Source organism: Pungitius pungitius, chromosome 7 (assembly GCF_949316345.1).
Source record: "Pungitius pungitius chromosome 7, fPunPun2.1, whole genome shotgun sequence".
Taxonomy (NCBI): Eukaryota; Metazoa; Chordata; class Actinopteri; order Perciformes; family Gasterosteidae; genus Pungitius; species Pungitius pungitius.
Genome location: NC_084906.1, coordinates 12,525,886 through 12,543,489, shown reverse-complemented (window position 1 = coordinate 12,543,489; position 17,604 = coordinate 12,525,886). Strand labels below are relative to the sequence as shown.

The 17,604-nt window shown below is 40.5% G+C and overlaps 2 protein-coding genes across 2 annotated transcripts; both read right to left on the bottom strand.

The window, feature by feature from the left end:
• Positions 1–316: 316 nt before the first annotated feature.
• On the bottom strand, positions 317–9,658 carry uhrf1 (ubiquitin-like with PHD and ring finger domains 1). The gene is given in 18 exon segments (XM_037470375.2): positions 317–2,079; positions 2,372–2,470; positions 2,677–2,825; positions 3,022–3,124; positions 3,438–3,575; positions 3,781–3,943; positions 4,033–4,139; positions 4,305–4,409; positions 4,523–4,630; positions 4,758–4,881; positions 5,247–5,433; positions 5,613–5,728; positions 5,891–6,106; positions 6,560–6,711; positions 7,319–7,585; positions 7,862–8,024; positions 9,512–9,574; positions 9,576–9,658. Coding segments are annotated over 18 exon segments (2,490 nt in total). The 3' UTR covers positions 317–1,932.
• A 467-nt stretch (positions 9,659–10,125) lies between these two features.
• kcnn1b (potassium intermediate/small conductance calcium-activated channel, subfamily N, member 1b) lies at positions 10,126–16,819 on the bottom strand. Its single transcript, XM_037469776.2, has 10 exons — positions 16,696–16,819; positions 14,819–15,964; positions 14,206–14,634; positions 13,971–14,066; positions 13,411–13,829; positions 12,983–13,124; positions 12,591–12,701; positions 12,232–12,359; positions 11,964–12,033; positions 10,126–11,360 (listed from the first exon to the last, which is right to left on the bottom strand). The coding sequence occupies exons 2-10, from the start codon at positions 15,947–15,949 to the stop codon at positions 11,073–11,075; spliced, it is 2,814 nt and encodes a 937-aa protein (XP_037325673.2). The 5' UTR covers positions 15,950–15,964; positions 16,696–16,819; the 3' UTR covers positions 10,126–11,072.
• Between the last annotated feature and the right edge of the window lie 785 nt (positions 16,820–17,604).

Below are 17,604 nucleotides of genomic sequence, written 5' to 3'. Positions count from 1 at the left end.
TGAAAAAAGAAGCGGTATCGATGGGCCTGCAGTGGTCTTCAGCATTCCTTTGTAAGATAACACCTGCTGTGCGGAAACCGCACGTACGGTTTGAACTGGAGGCTTTGCACCCGCTGTAATACATTGACATGCCACTTGCCACCATTAGATCCAACAGAATCATGGAATTCTAATCATATTTACCCGATGTGGTTACGATGCCGTAACGTTTTAAAGGTCATCGGCTTTGTTGTAAGATCCATAACGTTTTCCTAAATGTCTTAATTATAATTGCGTTAGAAAAAAAAAAAAACTTCAGAAAAAAAATAATCCAGTTTGTCAATTAAAAAATACAAATGTCATTTTAAATTTTTATTGAATAACACTGAAAATGTATTGACAATTTTCTGCAACAAAGTGTGCAAGCATTTTAAAACTACATATAAAAACTAAAAAAGGAACCAAATTATACAATTTCAGAAAATATACATTTTGCAGTTTATCCAAATAGTGGTCTCTCCATCAAAACGCAAAGAGCTGGCATATAGTCAGTCAATGTTGCACACACTGCTGTTGAAATTCAACACCAAAGAGAACCAGAAGTAGTCAATAAAAAATTCAGATAAATAGGTTGATTCAATTTCAGGAGCAGTGTGTGGAATTTCCTTAACATTTCATCTTGACGCAAACATTTGTTTTTAAATAGAGGTCTGGTATTACAAGTGACCACAAGAGACACAATCATTTCAACACACCCTCCCCCAGAGATGGCAGTAATGGATTACTTCATTAAAAGATGAAACGGTATAAAATTAAGTTTAGAAAAAAAAGTTTCTAGACTGAGGTTTGATCTAAATAGATGGGATTCCTACATTCACCCTTGGTTAAGCACTTTTGTTTCTTTGGACCTGAACAAAGTAACCTTCCAAAACAAGGAGAATTTGTGTCTAGCTTTTAAGGTTTTTAAAAATCCTTGGTTCTTTCAAAATAAATCTCCCAGACTTCATTAACAGGTATAACGTTATTGTATGAACATATTTAAAAAGGAACCAATACAATGGTTAGTAAATCTAACCACTCGATGACACCATTCCCTAACAAGAAACTCTTAAGACAGCTCAACTGCATAAAACCAAAAACGGACATGTTCAGATTGTCTTGTATATCATCATCTGAACAGAACGGAGCAGCTTTGTTCACTTGCCAAGCTGGTGCAATTTCAATCATCTGATTATTTCAAATGAAAATGTCAAATTTGGTCCTTGAATCAAAGATTATGTTAGTAAGTGGTCTATTGAATCCAAATAGAGATACAAGTGGATAAGAGTGCATGACCCTTCACACAGGACGTGGCGTGCATTTAACTTATTGTAGTTTGACTCGTCAATGTGCAAACAAAGATGGGAAATGATGGCTTTCAAAGCACTTGCTGCATTCTGTGTTTAAATTTCTTGTCAGATTTTTCAAGTCAAGATGTGAACACAAACTCATTATAAACACTTACTACGCTCTTGATTCTTTTTAAATCAAAATAACCATCCTAAAACAGAACAGAACAAATCCAGGATTCAAATAAAATACCCAAACAAGTTGAACGGCTAAACCAAGTCTGACTCAACATTCTCAAGAGGAGTGCTAAACATGGAGGAATTGGACTAAAACCTTTACAATAAAAAGATCAAAATTAGCATAGCTAGTGGAACAAAATAAAATGCTGGGTCTTGGTAAAAGATATTAACGGAGTAATTGTACAGTTTAAGGAATTTTCGATTATTCTATCTACACACTATGGCAAAGCCAAGGTGAAAACGGTAGCATTGAAGTCCACAAAAATTGCAGTTTTATAGTAATAAAAATATATTAAGAGAAACTGATTCTTTATTGCCTCTACTGAAAATTCCCCTTACAGTTTACGTTGATATTCCTTGAGCGCTGAATTGGCAGAACCCATGATCATCGGCCACTGCTGTACCCTGGGAAAAATTGATTTAGAATATCTTGCAGGGATTTGTTGACAGTCATGGGGTAGTTTTTTCCCATGTCGTGCCTGCATGCCGGGCAGGTGTACACATCTGCCCTGAATGACCGCTGGAGGCATTCCTGTGGATAAAGGAAACAAGTAGCGTTCAACGTTACATTTAAACGCATGACAAAATGTAACCTACCCATCTACTCTATTTTACCAAATAGCGCTTTGGAACAATCAAAACAAAAGTCAATGGCTTTGGCGAGAGCATAAATGGGCTCAACAGCTTTGGGTCGCCATGATGCGTGAGGTACACCGGCTAAAATATTATCCATATGGAATACACTTAAAATAGTAAGACATTGTGAACCTCATGCAACAGCACAAAACTCAAACTATCTAGCAATTTTAGACAATGTTTCTTACCCTGCAAACATTGTGTTGGCACTCTGTGGTAACAGGCTGATAGACCACTTCCTGGCAGCAAATGCAATGGAAAACTTCTTCAACTTTGTTTAAGAATTTCTGCAGAAAAAAAAATACATTAAACCTTGAAACTACTTCACAAATGGCTCAATGACAGCTTTGGAACAAAATACAACACAAACACAAGTCATTTATGGTTCAGCATTTGGCTTGTTTTGTCTTCTATATGGAGGGAAATAATTTCCCTCAAAAACAGTATCTAGAAATCCTGCTGGTGCCTTTGCCAAATACACAGCACTACTCACCGGTCCAAGAGACAGTGACTCCATGGCTTCGTCCCAAACCTTCTTGTTTTGCTTGTCATTCTTGATGAGGGATTTCTGCTCCTGGGTAAGCTTGTAGACTTCCAACTTCATTTTCTTAGGAGTTCTGCCTGGTGGGGTTTTTGAAGAATCTGTTGGCAAAAAACATTTAAATCACTACAGCATTTTGAGTGTAAAAAAAAAGGTAATTGTCAGAACATTGACATTTGTAAATGGAAATCCTACATCCCTTTCTGTATGCAACCGGTGATAATGCGCAACATTGCATGCCTCCGGTGCAGATCATATAGAAGTAAAAAAATGTTTTTTTTAAAACTCGGAACTTACCGCTGCCTTGAGATTTTCTCTTCCGCTTTGCCTTGCTGGGTGTCGCCGCCTCTTCCTCCACTTCATCTTTGTTCTCCTTTTCTTTCTGATACCCAGCAGGATACTATAAAAAGATTGAGTACAAAATAGCACAGCCTGTCATTAATCAGGATAATATAAATGTTACACACTTTATACTTTAATTTAAATGAGGCGTGAAGGATCTTATTATAAAACAATGGTGTGTTTTGGTACATATTGGGCTCAAGTATATAACGGCTTTTCTCCTGTCAAATATATATATTTTTGGGAGTGTATTTGAAATGGCAGCAGATAAAATTGCTACACCATATGTCTGTATACATCCCAAATAAACTGACTTTTTGTATACAATTAAAAACCCTCCAGTATAATGTATTTTGAATGATCATCGCTACCTGAATGGTGAGACCGAGCTTCTTTATGCGTTCCTTGCCATCTCTGGTCCATGGAGCCGGCTCATCATCGTCACGCCTCAGCAGGTACCGCCAGACCAGGAAGCCAGACTTGCCCTTTGCTGGCCAGTACTTCACCACCTGAAGAAGTCCACAGCACAAAGTAAAACTAAAAATCAGACATTGATGGATGGTTTACAAGTTTCTGGCACTTGAGGCCAAGCAAATGCATCCATTTATAGCTCTAAACATTGTACCCAGTGAAAATTACTTGCTAAATCTTTTTCCACATTAGCCAGTCTGATAAGGCAGAATGAACTCCTGAAACATGTCCATATACTCATACCTTATATATGCCATCATATCGGTTGCCTTCCTCAGGGGAGTATTTACTGTGCTTGCGGCCCTTGCAACTGCGCACAACTCTAACTGGTTTTCCTTGTTTCCAGCTCTTTGACTCCGCCCCATTTTTGTCATTGACTGGGACGTTGCAGTTGAGAGCCACCGCCCTGGTGAGAACAAGAGTAAACTACTAAGAATTTGACAATTTGAAAAAAAAAAAAACCCTCAAAGGAAGTTAATACATTAAGAGTCTTACCGGTTCATGTGGGTAAGTGTCTGATCACACGATTGCTCAGCAGTCCTCTTGTTTCCAGAAAGATCTCGTCCCCCAGAGCCAGTGTAAGTGAACTCATTACCATCATCCTAAAATTAAGAAGCATCGCATATTAAACCGATTCAAACTATTTTAAACCGATTCAAACTATTCTAAACTAAGTTTAGCAGCAGATTGCACGTTGCTAGAAACATATGGTTTCACATCACACCAACGTCTTTGGCATATTTTAAGAAGTATTTTTTAAAGCATACCACATCATCTTCATATCCTCCTGCCAGCACTAGAGAGTAGGCCCCGTCATTGCTTCTGCCGTGAATCCCAGCCACATGAGGCCTGTGGACGCCAGATTCACTGACCTAGCAAAATAATTTAAACATTATTCCTGGCCACATGAGGAAATTATAAGGAAGCCCCTTTATAGTTTGCATGCACTGGAGTGTTAATTCAACTCTCCGGTTGAGTTACTCACCTGCACTCTGAACTTCCACATGGAGCCAACAGGGACTCCGGGGATTGGTCCATAATGGTTGGACGGGACAATTGTGCACTGCTTTGTTCGACCAACACAGGCCATTCCCTGGAGGAGGAGAAGAAAATAGCATTTGAAAAGTAAATTATAATAGGTAGTCGTTGTCACATCAGCAAAATATTGGTGGCACAGCTCCCGAAGATTCGCTGTCCTGCTACTCTGTGTGGGCACTCACCTTGCCCCAGTCCCTCTGACTCGAAGAGCTGGCAGAAGCCATCTTAGACTTCTTCTTGCTTTCCTTCAGCTTCTCGCCAGCCAACACAACCTCACTGGCATCATTACGGCAACCTGGGCAATACCTGAGATAGTACGACATGCAGAGTAAAGGTTTAGCACAAAAGTGATGACCAACAGGATAGATTTCAATTAAATTAAACTGACTGTGGTTCAGTGTTTGGATTATGCTAAAAAGGCTATAACACACAACTATACATAAAGCTTCAAATGAGGCTTTGAATCATCCTTGAATGCAGTGTTTGTACGGAATACTGGCTTAATTATATAAATAGTTGAAAACATGCAAGTTTTTCAGTTGATAGAACGACATCCTTTCAGCAAATACTAAATTCCTGAGAATGTCTCATTCATCAACATATTACTGGTCAGAGTTATTTTTAAGATATATGAATGTTTGTATGTAAATTTTGCATTGGATCCTACTGACCAGTCCTCGTCTTCAGGGATGGTGGTGAGCGGAGGGTTGAGGCAGTAAGTGTGAAAGGCCATGTCACATTCATCACACAGCAACTGCTTGTCAGGATCCTGCTTGATGCCGCAGATGTGGCAGTTACACCACTGACAGTTTTTCTTGGGATCATCCTTACAGTGCTTGCACTCCGGTCCATTTGATCCTAGAGAATGTGGATGATTATTATATATCATTACACTGCAATTTCAATAAGAGGCAGGTTTGATAACATTAACCGTTAATAAATACAACAATCCAAACCCAAATTAGTCATTAGTCAGCCGTCACAAAGTAGCTCCCAGCACACATCTGTAATACCAAAAGGCTTCATCTTAAACCTACTTTTTAAGGGACTCTCAGATCCAGCTGGGGTGTCACCTGGAGAACCAGGCTCCTCGATTTTATAGATCTCAGTCAGGAACATGATCCGGCAATCATTAATAGAGTCACCAGCATCCCTTGAAAAGAATTAACCATCAGTTAAAGCTTTCCGCACGGGAATAGAACATTTTCTTGCTTTCAATACTTTGCATTGATACATAGATAAAACTTTAATTAAAACCATTGCTGGTGGTAGAAATGGCACCACAAGATGCTCACATGCCCCTCGAAGTCCTTACCCGAGAATAATCTTGGCATAGATTTCTCGCACAGTGCGCGTCTCCCTCTTCTTCTGGATCACAGCATCGTACCAGTAACCCCGCTCTTTGGGGTCGTCTGGGTTGTAGTTCACCATGATGACCATTTCTGGCTCCAGCTGGTGCCATTGATAGACAGTTCGCGCGCGTGGGCGAACATCCTTACCGAGCAACTGAATGACTCCATTCTCTGGGTAGCTGCCAAAGCAAAGAAGATACCATATCAGTTCAAATATTTCTATTTTAGTTGTTCAATCTATATCTTGAAGAATATGCCATTGCCATGTCAAACTTCTAGGTTTGGGACAGACTTGGGGGGGTAAACAGTCATTTTCAAGTAGGCGCTGCTGTCTGGGGTAACATCGCCGTCGAAAAACGCAGGACAGTGCATGCGTAGTGACCCGACGGGATTTTGCTTTTCTTCCAATGGAAGGGATCGACAGTGCAACCTTTAGACCAGTGCCAGAGTGCGACCCCCAGTGGACTTTTTAGGAATAGCAGCTACTTTTATAGAAATGCAATATCTTTCTTTCTGTAATTCTCACAATAGCAATAATCCGCCGGGCCAGATTCGGCTTGCAGGCCTTGAGTTTGACACCTGTGGTCTAAGTGATAGCCCTAGTCACGAGAAACAGAAAAAAGGATTCTTACTCTTCATATTTAACATGGTACAGGATCTCCTCACCGGACGCCGCCTCAGCGGCCTCCTCTTTAGGAGTCTTTGTTGTTTTAGTAACATTCACGATGTGGGCCTCAAACCAAGCCCCCATGTTCAAGTCCCTTGCATCCACCAACTCATTGATCTTAAAAGAGAAGAAAAAAAGATCTTTAGAGAAATTGCACAATAGTTTTCACCGTATTTAGTAACGCATTAACTGTTGCGTGAATAGATTTTTCAGATTGTCGTTGCAAACTGCTCGCCTGAACTCAAGGATATGTCCTTTGATATACAGAAATAAATGGTAATGTCACCAATGGCTACAAGAATTTGGTTGAAAAAAAGGAGACCGTCTCAAAAACATTCCAGAAACTACACCCCCACTTCACGCAAATTACCTACATTTGTGTATTCATGCAAAGTGTTAACCAAATTAACAGCCATCTCAGTTTGGCTGGCAGAGTTTAAATGCCAAACAAAACAGCAAGTTTACAGAGGTGCCAAAACTACGGGATTCCACAGAGTTGTGTTTGGACATTTATCATTGTGGTCATGCACTAAAAAGTAATAGCCCTAAAACATCAATGGTTAAAATATGAAAGTAAAAAATAAAAATGGTAAAGTGATTGCAGATGTTAATTTCCAGCCCTATTGTTGCATCCAAAGCAGAAATATTTGATTTGCCCCAAAAGTAACCTGCAAACACAGAATACAAAACAACCCAATTAATCCTAACTAACAGCTTTACAAACCTTGTAAGATCCAAACCCCGGATCAACGAGCTCCAGGGGGTTTGTCTGGGAAGAGGTGCTGGCAGTCTGACCTTCTACCTCTCCGTGAGTGGAGCTCTTGTCAGACTCACTCTGGGTTGAGCCACAACCAGAATCAGAGTCAGAAAGCTCTGCTTCCTTGTCCTTGCTTTTGACAACATCAACAGCAGACATTTTCTGCCTAACAAGCAGCTGCACTATGTCGTTTAGACCCACGTTGTAGTCGAATATGGTATGGCCGTCCTCCATCTGATGCAAAACAAAAACACGACTTTGAAAAAAAGGAAATAAAAAGCACTTCCTACTTTTGGTTGTCCCTCATTTTCTATCCTCATATGATCTACGAAAGATACATTTCATTCAAGGAAACTTATTCATCACATTTTAATTGATCACAATATTTTTTTTAAAGTTCACTTTTCATTCTTTGTTTTATTCATGAGTAAAAGTTAAATGAGAGATCATGCATTAGTAACAGCAATCAAGCACCAAGGACACATCTCCATTAAACCATTGCTGCCTCACCTGCTTGCCACGGTAGAACAGCCTCTGCCTCTCTGGCTCCACGTTAAAGAGCTCTGAGATTTTGAGACGCAGTTCATCCACCTTGGTGAGTTTCGACAGGGAATCCACCCGGTGGGTTTCCCTTCCATCCATTGTTCGCACCTGAATCCACATTGCAGCTGCCCTGTGTCAACAGCAAAAGCATGACCAAGTCAGCAATCGGTCTTGTTGATCATTTTGCCTCAGGCAGGTTTAAGCTAACCAGTAACTTCAACAGACAGCGCTATTCAATCTTGTCTAAAGGAATCTACTGTAAAAACATTTTAAAGCATTGATCAAGCTCAATAAATACTATCTGAAGCTGGTCAGACAATGCTTCGTATGATTTGCCAGCCATCACTGTTGTTTTAACATTAGGAACTTTTGTAATAAAAAAATTATACGTGCTTATTAATGCATACACATTTACTCATTCTCTGCATGTCCTATATGCATAATATATACATTTTTTTGCATTTTAAACACTGCATTTTGACACGTTTAAAGCATGAGGTTCACAAACAATCAGATTATTAAAATATATATATAGGCTTTTTTATTAATTATTTTCTAAATCAAAACCAGTACAACAGAACAACACAAAGTGTTTGCAATCAGTGAATACGCCAGCCACTTTTCTGTGTATTGTGGAAGTATTGCACTGGGCTGTCACTTCAACGGAACATCAGAAAGGGAGGGAACAGGCTGATTTAAATACAGTGCGGGAAACTGAGCCGCAGGCCACTCCCAGTTCTTTTAAAAAGCGAGCATATCCGGAGGGGAGGGAGAGCTAGCAAACAATGTGCCTTTGCTCAGACTGTAACGCACACGGAAATACTACGTTGAATATAGTTTGAAATCGAGTATTGCATAGCGGAAAACACTCCTTTACACACAAACAGACCGCACACTACTCTTTCTGAGGGTTAAACTGTGAGCCGGATGGCTACTTTGTTTTCACTTCTGCGCCCTCAGCTGAGGTGTTCACTCCGCTTTCCCCCAAATAAAACCAACATCAAGGAACACGAGTAATAACACGGGAAAAACAAACTGCTTCCGCCCAACCAAGAGGTTTTATTTCACAGACACCTTTCATATTCACTTAAAATACGGACGAAAAACATGAGGCAAATCACCAGAGGCCAAAAACGGAAAACACTCTCCGTAACGTTAACTGAGGTTAGCTTGTTTATTTTGTTTCATAAGAGGCGGATAAGTGTAATACCCCCACCGTGTGTTAACTTACGCATTATGTGCCTACAGTACAGATCAACAACAGCAGATAACAGCTCGTGGTAGTCGAACGCCGCCCCCCCCCCCCCTTCAATGTGCAACGTTACAGCAAACCACGTTAGAGCTTATTGTTGGAAAAAATCCTTTTAACGATTTGTTAGCGATAAGCAATCGGTGCATTCAACATCACGCTAACACTCGCGGTGTCTACGTTATGTTTAGTGATTCATTTAAATGTTTTACATTTGCCTGGCTGGGAAACTTTGGGCTAACATTGCGTTTACCCAAACTGAAACGAGGTAGCGGTTGGGACCACAGTGAGCTAGCAACTGATTCAAATATTAATGAGTAACGTTACAGTTTCAAAGTTTTTAAAACATACGAGAAAAGCTGCTCTACCTGTTTGTATGTCCAAGTGAAAACACGAAATTGACGTTTACGGAGAACAGCACAGGTTTCCCGCGAGTAACTTCTTAGAAAGGTTGGCACGAGAAACTCTACGGCTTGTAAGAGATAGATCAATGAGTTATTCTTCAAGACTTTCATACCCCGCCTGCTCTAGAAATACAGTTCCATCATTGGAAGGATGGTTCTTTCCAAATCCAGTTCATTGGTTAACAAAGATGTCAACTTGAAATGTGACTGGAGCTTAGCTTCAGCGCGCGAAACGACATTCTCGTGGGTGCAGCTTGTCTCTGGACACTTCTCGCGAGATTATGGTAGACCTTAGAAACCAATAACCCGTAGAGACAGACGCCTACGTTAGGCCTCTAAACAACCTACAAGAGCTGCTTATTTGGTCTGAAGTGTAAATGCTTCGGTATTTGTTTAGTCAACGAGTTTACTTCTTCAAAATAAGTGTTACTCAGTGGTTGTTTTATCAATTACAAGTTATTGAATATTTGAAATATTGTATATGCCGTTTTAATGGTGTGGAGGCCAGGGCCAGTGAATCACAAAGCAAGATTTCAGACCTTTAAATAATGTTCATAATTTATTATTATTTAAAAGGAATAAACTTAATTTCTATTGCCTGATTTCCAAGTTTGCAACTTTAAAACATACTGAAACACGTGTCATAAACAGGAAAATATTACAAGAAGTTCTTAAATGACCACAACTAAATTACAAAGGGTGAAAGTTAAGAACAATAGTATTCAAGTGAATTGTTACACCCATTAAATTTGAGTTTCTTTCCTTATTCCTGCTTGAATTTTCAAACATTCTAAAAACCCTTTCTCTAATTGAAAACATTGTTTACTGTAAACTACAGAAAACATTGTCCTACTAATACAGAAAAAAACACATCTCTAAAATTTATGGGAAACCTTTCATCTTATTCATTACCCGTTCATGAGAGGAAGCAGCCCACACAGGTGAACAATAGTAAGTTATCAAATTATATTTCAATAACTTTTTCCACGTCCAACATGTCATGATGAATGACGAGTACGATTTCGTAAAATAAAATTGCAAGGTAGGCAAGTAAAAACCAGAAAAGCTTATGCTGATGAAGCGTGTGAGGTCATGTGTGGGGTGAAATTATTTCTTAATGTATTGGTTTGGAATTGACTGTATAACATACGCTATTTCAATCATACATAATATTTACATTGTAATTGTAATTCTCCATACAGCCATTGTTTACAAATTGGATTAAGAAAAAAGTGGGCTCTATGGGTAGGTGTAGGTGAATACCCAGTGCCTGGACCAACTGTGAACTTTGGGAAGGAAATAAAAGAATACTGGTCTCCCCTTGCTCTAGAATCCTCTGCCTGAGGCACTTCCCCTTTCATTGGAGATGCCCAGTACGAGAAGCTAGCTGTAACTCCCCGGGGTGACTGTGTGTAACTGAATGAATTTGTTGCAGGCCTCTACTTAGAAAGGAGTGTGCCTATGGAGGAAAACGTTCTCAGCAGGAAAAAAGTGGCACACTAAAGAGAAGACTGCTGTTTTAGGCCTATGAGTTGTATGGTGTCCCTGGTGTTGTGGGTCCTTGTGAGAGCTGCCTGGCAGGGACTGAACAGCACTCAGAGCTCAGGGAGGATGACAGGAAGTGGACGCGACAGGCCAAGTCGTCCAGGAAATCCTTCTGCAGCTTTGTTATTGCTTGAGAAAGCACAACAGGCAGCGACTGCACGCCGTGAAGGATGGAGTCCAGTTTCTCTTCCAGAGCTACGATCCTCCTGTCCAGCTCCTCACTGCGGTGTTGAAGCTCCAACACCAGATCATACATCATGTTCTGAGTCTAGAAAAAAACAACAGGGAGGAGAGTGTCAAATCTGACATTTACAGGAAGTCGTGGTCCATTTTTAGGAGACATCAGGGTTAGTGATTGCAGAAAAGTTTTAAGATTTAATTTCACCAGCCAGAAAAAAACAGGTTTCGTAATGATTTGTCACCTATTAATGTACTCACATAGTAGAGAACTAACAGGTGGGCGAGATTAGCTATTTCATATCCTATGAAACGTAAGCATCCCCTAAAGACATAATGAACACTAATATTTATTTAATGTCCAAAAGTTAATAAACAATTTTTCAAAAGCAAAAGTTCTGTCATTGAAACGTTAGGAATCTATGAATGTGCAAATATCTTTCCATTTCCACCTCACTGAATAGTCCCCTCTCATTGTTTGTGGACTGGAGGTTTAATTTTTCCACATTCACACTTGTGTAAGTTTGATATTGGAACATAATTGACTGCCAAACTGTGATGTAACAAAATCCTGCTCCTTCGTAAACATGTTCAACTCCGAGAGCGTTTCTCCTTTCAGCAGATAAATATCAAGCCAGCCTTCTATAAAGCGTCTCATTCTGCACATACAAGGGTACTTTAATAAAACACAAACCTTGGCAAGGTCAGCAACTGTATTGGCTTGATCAGCTAGTTTCCTTTGCTCCATTTTGACTCGTCGCAGTCTGAAACCGAAAAATAAGAGCCAAAGTCCCTTATGTGCCAAACAAAATCAATTAAAAGCAGTTTGTCACAATAACAGGTTGAGTTATAGCCTTAAAAGACAGAAGAATATACATTACAGCCAACTGTAACTACCCATTTAAATAATTTTTTTGTTGTTTTAAGTCAGCACTCCCGACGTACAACATTTTTACACCTACTGATGGATGGCCTGCAGAAACTTCCGCTGATGGTGGCGCACTCTAGCATGGTCAATCTTCTTGACCAGCTTGGTGTTTTTGTAGATGAGCCACGTCTCCCTTAACACATTGGCTGCTGTGTTTTTTACCTGAGGAGGGTAGAATATCATAGGGATTAAAGTGCAGAAGAGGGATTCATTGAATTGCTTCTGGTAGCATTTGAAGTTTTTAATGGTTGTGATCTGCTTTGCTTTTGTCTACTGTATTGTAATTTTGTTGACGTCCATCTGTAAAGCTCTTTGAGATATAAATCAGACAAAACAAAATCCATCCATCTATATATATATATATATATATATATATAAAATAGTGTATTTAACCTTTTTGTAGAGTTGAGTGTCCATCATGAAGTTATGGACGTGCTTTTCGGCTCTGGTGAGTTCAGACTTCCTTGCAACAACAGCGACCACTAATGCTGTGCAGCCTGCTCCCTGAGAGAAAGAGCAGTGGATAGTGACACTGTGCTACCGAACATCCATTTCATCCATATCTCTGCCATTTAAACAGTGATCTTCATAAGGTTATTGACGGGACATTGTTCAAAAATGGAAATAATTTAAGCTTAAATTAGCAGAAGGGCTGCAGAATGAAATAATAATAATAATGAAGCGAAATTATTCATAGCGTCCGACCTTGTAACAACATAACATAAAACGTAAGGTCAAAGAAAGTTTGTTATTATCCTGCTTCACAATATCTGCACAAATCTTACCATGATTCCTGTCAGCAGACAAACCCCCTTTCCACAGTATGTGTGAGGGACCATATCGCCGTAGCCGATGGAGAGGAAGGTGATGGAGATCAGCCACATTGCTCCAAGGAAAGTACTGGTCACCTCCTTTGCATCGTGGTACCTATGGAAACATGACACCTGGACGTAACCCTTGAAAAGGCTGAACGACGTTGCGTATTTGCTCAATTACATCGACTAATGTGTTTTTTATCACTGAGTTTGGTGATCCACCATTTGAATTTAACTGAAACAAACTTATGATAATGAAGCAATGCAATTGGTTACCAATGGTGAAATAAATGCTTAAACCATTTGCCCAAATGTATTGCGGTCCAATGCTTGAGTAATTGAATTCCCCACTGAGTTCTGAGGGGAGAAAAAGAGTGAGAATTGTTTCAAGCTGATACCTCTCACATACACGAACTGTCCATGCTGCTATGATCCAACAGGATACACTGAAGACCAGCAGGACCGTTCCAGGACAGATGGTCATCAGAGTCTTCATGACAAAACGAGTGTCAAAGCTGATCTTGTTGAGCGCCCCGATACTGCGTGAGGAAGCGTCCGTGAACAGTTTGCTGTGGAGCAGCATGACCCGGCCAATGAGGTAGAGCCGCAGGAACATTGGCACAGAGAGGATGATGTCAATGTCAGCGTCCGCCACTGATGCTGTGTAGCTGAAGGCCAGTCGAGCAGTCCAGGTAAACACATATTGACCCGGGATCGGATGGATGGCACAGATAAGGAGCTCGAAGGCAACGAAGAGAATCCGTTCAAAGGTCATCGCTATCCTCCAATCGTCTGCGCCGTTGTCCACCATGAAGAGCTGCAGAGAGATTTCAGGATGATGGATTTTGCATGTTAAATTCAACTGACCTCAAAATCAGAGGAATAATAATGCCAAATGTATTTGTTTGAACTGATTTTTCCCTTTAAAGGATTTAGGACCACATTGTTTTTCACATACCTGGATTTCCCTTGCATGGTACATCACAATGAGCCCAAGAAGAACAGCTGTGGAGAGGCTGATCAGGCCTTTCAGAACATATGAGCACATGGATTCCTGTGAATAATGGGAGACAAAAACATAAACCTGATGTGTGTAGCCAGTTTCACACAGACGGAAGAAAACAATTAAAGTAGGTGATATCTGCCCTCAAAGGAAACAACCTTGTCACAGTGGTTCTTTTTGGTTACGGTACCTTGCTGTAAAATCCCCTCGACAGCTCAGTCTCGATCACCATGACGATAATGCCAAACATCCCACAGACCAAGGCGTAGTCACTCAGCTGTTTGCGCTTCCCATAGAGAGCTTTTCTCTGGCCCAGTCGGTAGCTAATGTCCTTGGTCTTCTTCTGCAGCACGCTGCCTTCCTCTCTGGTTTGATTCTCGCTGTTGGCCTTACTGGAATCCTCCCTGATGACTTTGGAGAAGGCGTCCTCCAGGATGGCACTGTGAAGAAGCTGAGGGGGCTGTTCACCTGACTGGAGACTGGATCTTAGATTCACATGGCTGCTCAGCGGTCTGACTGCATACCCGTTGACTATGTTGGCCGTTTCTAAGTTGGATGAAGGTGGAGGAGTGTGCTTCGGCAGGGAGGCTCTTGATTCACTGAATTGCTGAGAATTTGTCTACAAAAGAAAGTAAAAAGAAATATAATTTATCGCACAATACACCATATGCTGAGAGCCAGAGCACTGAAAAAATAAGACTGTATTTTTCATTTACATTGATGGACTCAAAGTTAAAAGCCTGTCATTTAATACATTTAGGATGGATATAACCCCCCACACCAGGACAGGAAAGTTCACATACCTGACTTTGTTGCTGTCTACCTCTCTTCACCACTAAATCCTGGTTCTCAAGTGAGCTACACTGGCTGGCAGAGAAGGACTGGACACTTCTGTTACTGGCTGGAGTAGAAGACCTCTGTACCCGCGTAGTGCCGGCTAAAGGGTTGCAAGGGAGGTGTCGACACTTGAGCACGCGAGAGGGATCCCCGGACGACTTGCAGGTCTGACCACTGCTCATCGAGCACTGAGAGTCTGGGTTTTGACGTGGCTGAACTAACAGTGGTTCTTTCCCAAAAAGATCCCTCCAGTTGAAGTCGGCCGGAACAGCAGGCTGAGGATGCTGGTAGAGCTTCTGATCCGTCTCAACACACTCAATGGAGTTCAGAGGTATATTGAACAAAGTCGCTTGGCTGCTGTCTTTAAGTGGGAAGTGATTGCAAGGCTGTTGCTGCAATAGCTCCTTTTGACCTTGATCGCTGCATTGGAGCATGAATTTATCCTGTGGATGGTTCGCTGCAGTTTTGAAAAGATCCCTTTGGTTTATTTTCTGCGGTAAAACTTGACAAGTACTCAAAGCTTGGGTGCTTTGGAAAAAAGACTGGGTGTGCGGTGAAGATAAAAGGGTTCTCTCATTTGAAACTCTGGAGACACAGTCGTGCTGGACAGTGCCCTGTTTTGATTGATGAAAACTAGGAACCTCTGGATGTTGCTGTGTGTCAGGGCAGGAACAACCACACCTGTCATTGTGGTTTGGATGTCCCACACCGGAGCCCGCCTTCTCAGCTGACGGTGAATCATCTCCTACATTGCTCACCTGGCCGCAAAGCAGGAGCCAGTCCTGATCACTCAGCTGCGATAAGGTTAGATTTCTGGTTTTCATTGGCGACATTTGGATTGAATCTCTTTGTGGACTGATTCCATTGGATGCTCCTCCATGGGGCGAGGCTGAAACACAGCACAGACTTGTCTCCTGTTGGGAACGAGATGCTTCCACAGAGGGACCCGCGTATCGATCCCGCATCCCCTCAGGAGTTTTTGCTGTGGGTGATGGGCCGCCAGCGGTGCAATGCTCGTGCTCTCCATCACGAAAGCCTTCACCTGTTGAATCAAGACGTCGGGTTGCATTGGTTGGTTTGACCAGAATCAACCTCATGGCATCACTGCAGAGCTGAAATGAGATTACACACAAATCATTTGTTTCACATGTAACAGGAAAGAAGGGAGATGAGAAAGATGAAGAGGACTTGAAACAAATGTCCGGAAATACATGTATTTACAGTTAGTTTTTTCTTATATTTGGCCAAAAGCTTGCTCTAGTGTTATCGTTCTAGTCTCCTTAAATTACTGTAATTTTGTGTTATATATTCTAAATTAACAAAACTTTATCATAACAGATTTTCTCCGGACGCAACGCACAGGATGACTGATGTGACAAGATGGGACTATGTTTAACTCCTAAAGCAGTGTTAAATTGTCATTCTGCAAATAAAAACTCTTAAAGAACTTGAAAGACTACTGAAAGATAAAATAATGAAAACGGTAGTAGCCTGTCTAAACGGTCTTTAAAATCCATGACTCATTGATCATGAATCGATAATCATTTCTAAAGATAATTTAATTTGTATACCGAACAGATTTTATCTTATTCATTCTAAACTGCTTGATTATATTATGTATTACTCTTGTGCATATTGTTAAGCACTTTCTTTGTATTAAAAGGTGCCTTATAAATGTTATAATTATTATTTTGTAAGAGTGCAATATTATTAAAAATGGTGGTTGTATTTTTTACTTTAATCCTTCAATTGCAATTTAAATCAGAATTTATATTTGTTATCTTCTACACAAGAAACAATAATATTGCATGAACAGATCTTGACTACTTTCGATTATCCTTACCTTCTTCTTCCATGAGTTATTTTTCTCCAAACTTGAAAAAGCAGGTCGCGAAAAGCAAAAGCTCCCTTTTGCAGAACAGAAGTGTTCAGAAGAAGAGAAGCCTGAGTGCGTGCTGGACAGCGGCTTGCTTCCCTCCACTACAAACACTTGATAAAGGAGCTTTGGAGACGGCTTTCCTTTGAAAGTAATCATTAGAATTCAACATGAAGAAAAAGGGCAGCGGCAGCTGGCTCAGTAAAAGGCTGCCATGCAAATGAGTGTGAGATAACAGCAACAGGTTAGAATGCAGGAAAACAAAAAGATGCAACATCAGACCAGTGTTAAGGCGGAACATCACACGTAAAAGCTCAAAGAAATCCCTACAAATTGGGAGTGGATTGATTGGTTGCTATGGGAAAGCAAAGGAACTAGGCGCTTTCAATGCAAAAAAGAAAATAAAAGGTCAGTTGAACATGTCATTGAAGCTCTGTGGTTCAAAGGCCTCTTATCTTCTCTGCCAACAACAGCTGGGCCTTATACAAAAGTGCACTTTTGGTACTGGTACTGAATGAAGTGCAAAGTCACGTCAGATCTCTCCAAACAAATGTAACAACATGGCCAATGTTGTATTAATCATATCAAAAGAAATATCAAAACAAAGAAATATTACTGTGCGTAGATTTCATTCATAAAACAGGTCTTATTCCTTAAAGTGATGCATGCGCAATAAAAAAGACAATGAAAAAAATCCTGGGAATATGTTTTAACGCTGCTTGATTTTGGACCGACGAAATATCTATCAATACTTTTAGCATTAGTGGAACATTTCAATTCTCTAAATGTCTACTGTTTTCACGATATTTTCATTTAACTTTGTAACCCTTTGAAAAGAGAAAAAAAAAGTGGGAAACCTCAAAGTCCAAAATATCA

Bases quoted from the DNA above. Each gene is read 5' to 3' on its own strand.
- kcnn1b (XM_037469776.2), bottom strand. From the start codon at position 15,949: ATGAGGTTGATTCTGGTCAAACCAACCAATGCAACCCGACGTCTTGAT. The intron at 14,067-14,205 runs GTACCGTAACCA...CATTATTCACAG, and splicing joins CGAGGGGATTTTACAGCAAG to GAATCCATGTGCTCATATGT. The intron at 13,125-13,410 runs GTATCAGCTTGA...ATGTTTCCATAG, and splicing joins ACAGTTCGTGTATGTGAGAG to GTACCACGATGCAAAGGAGG.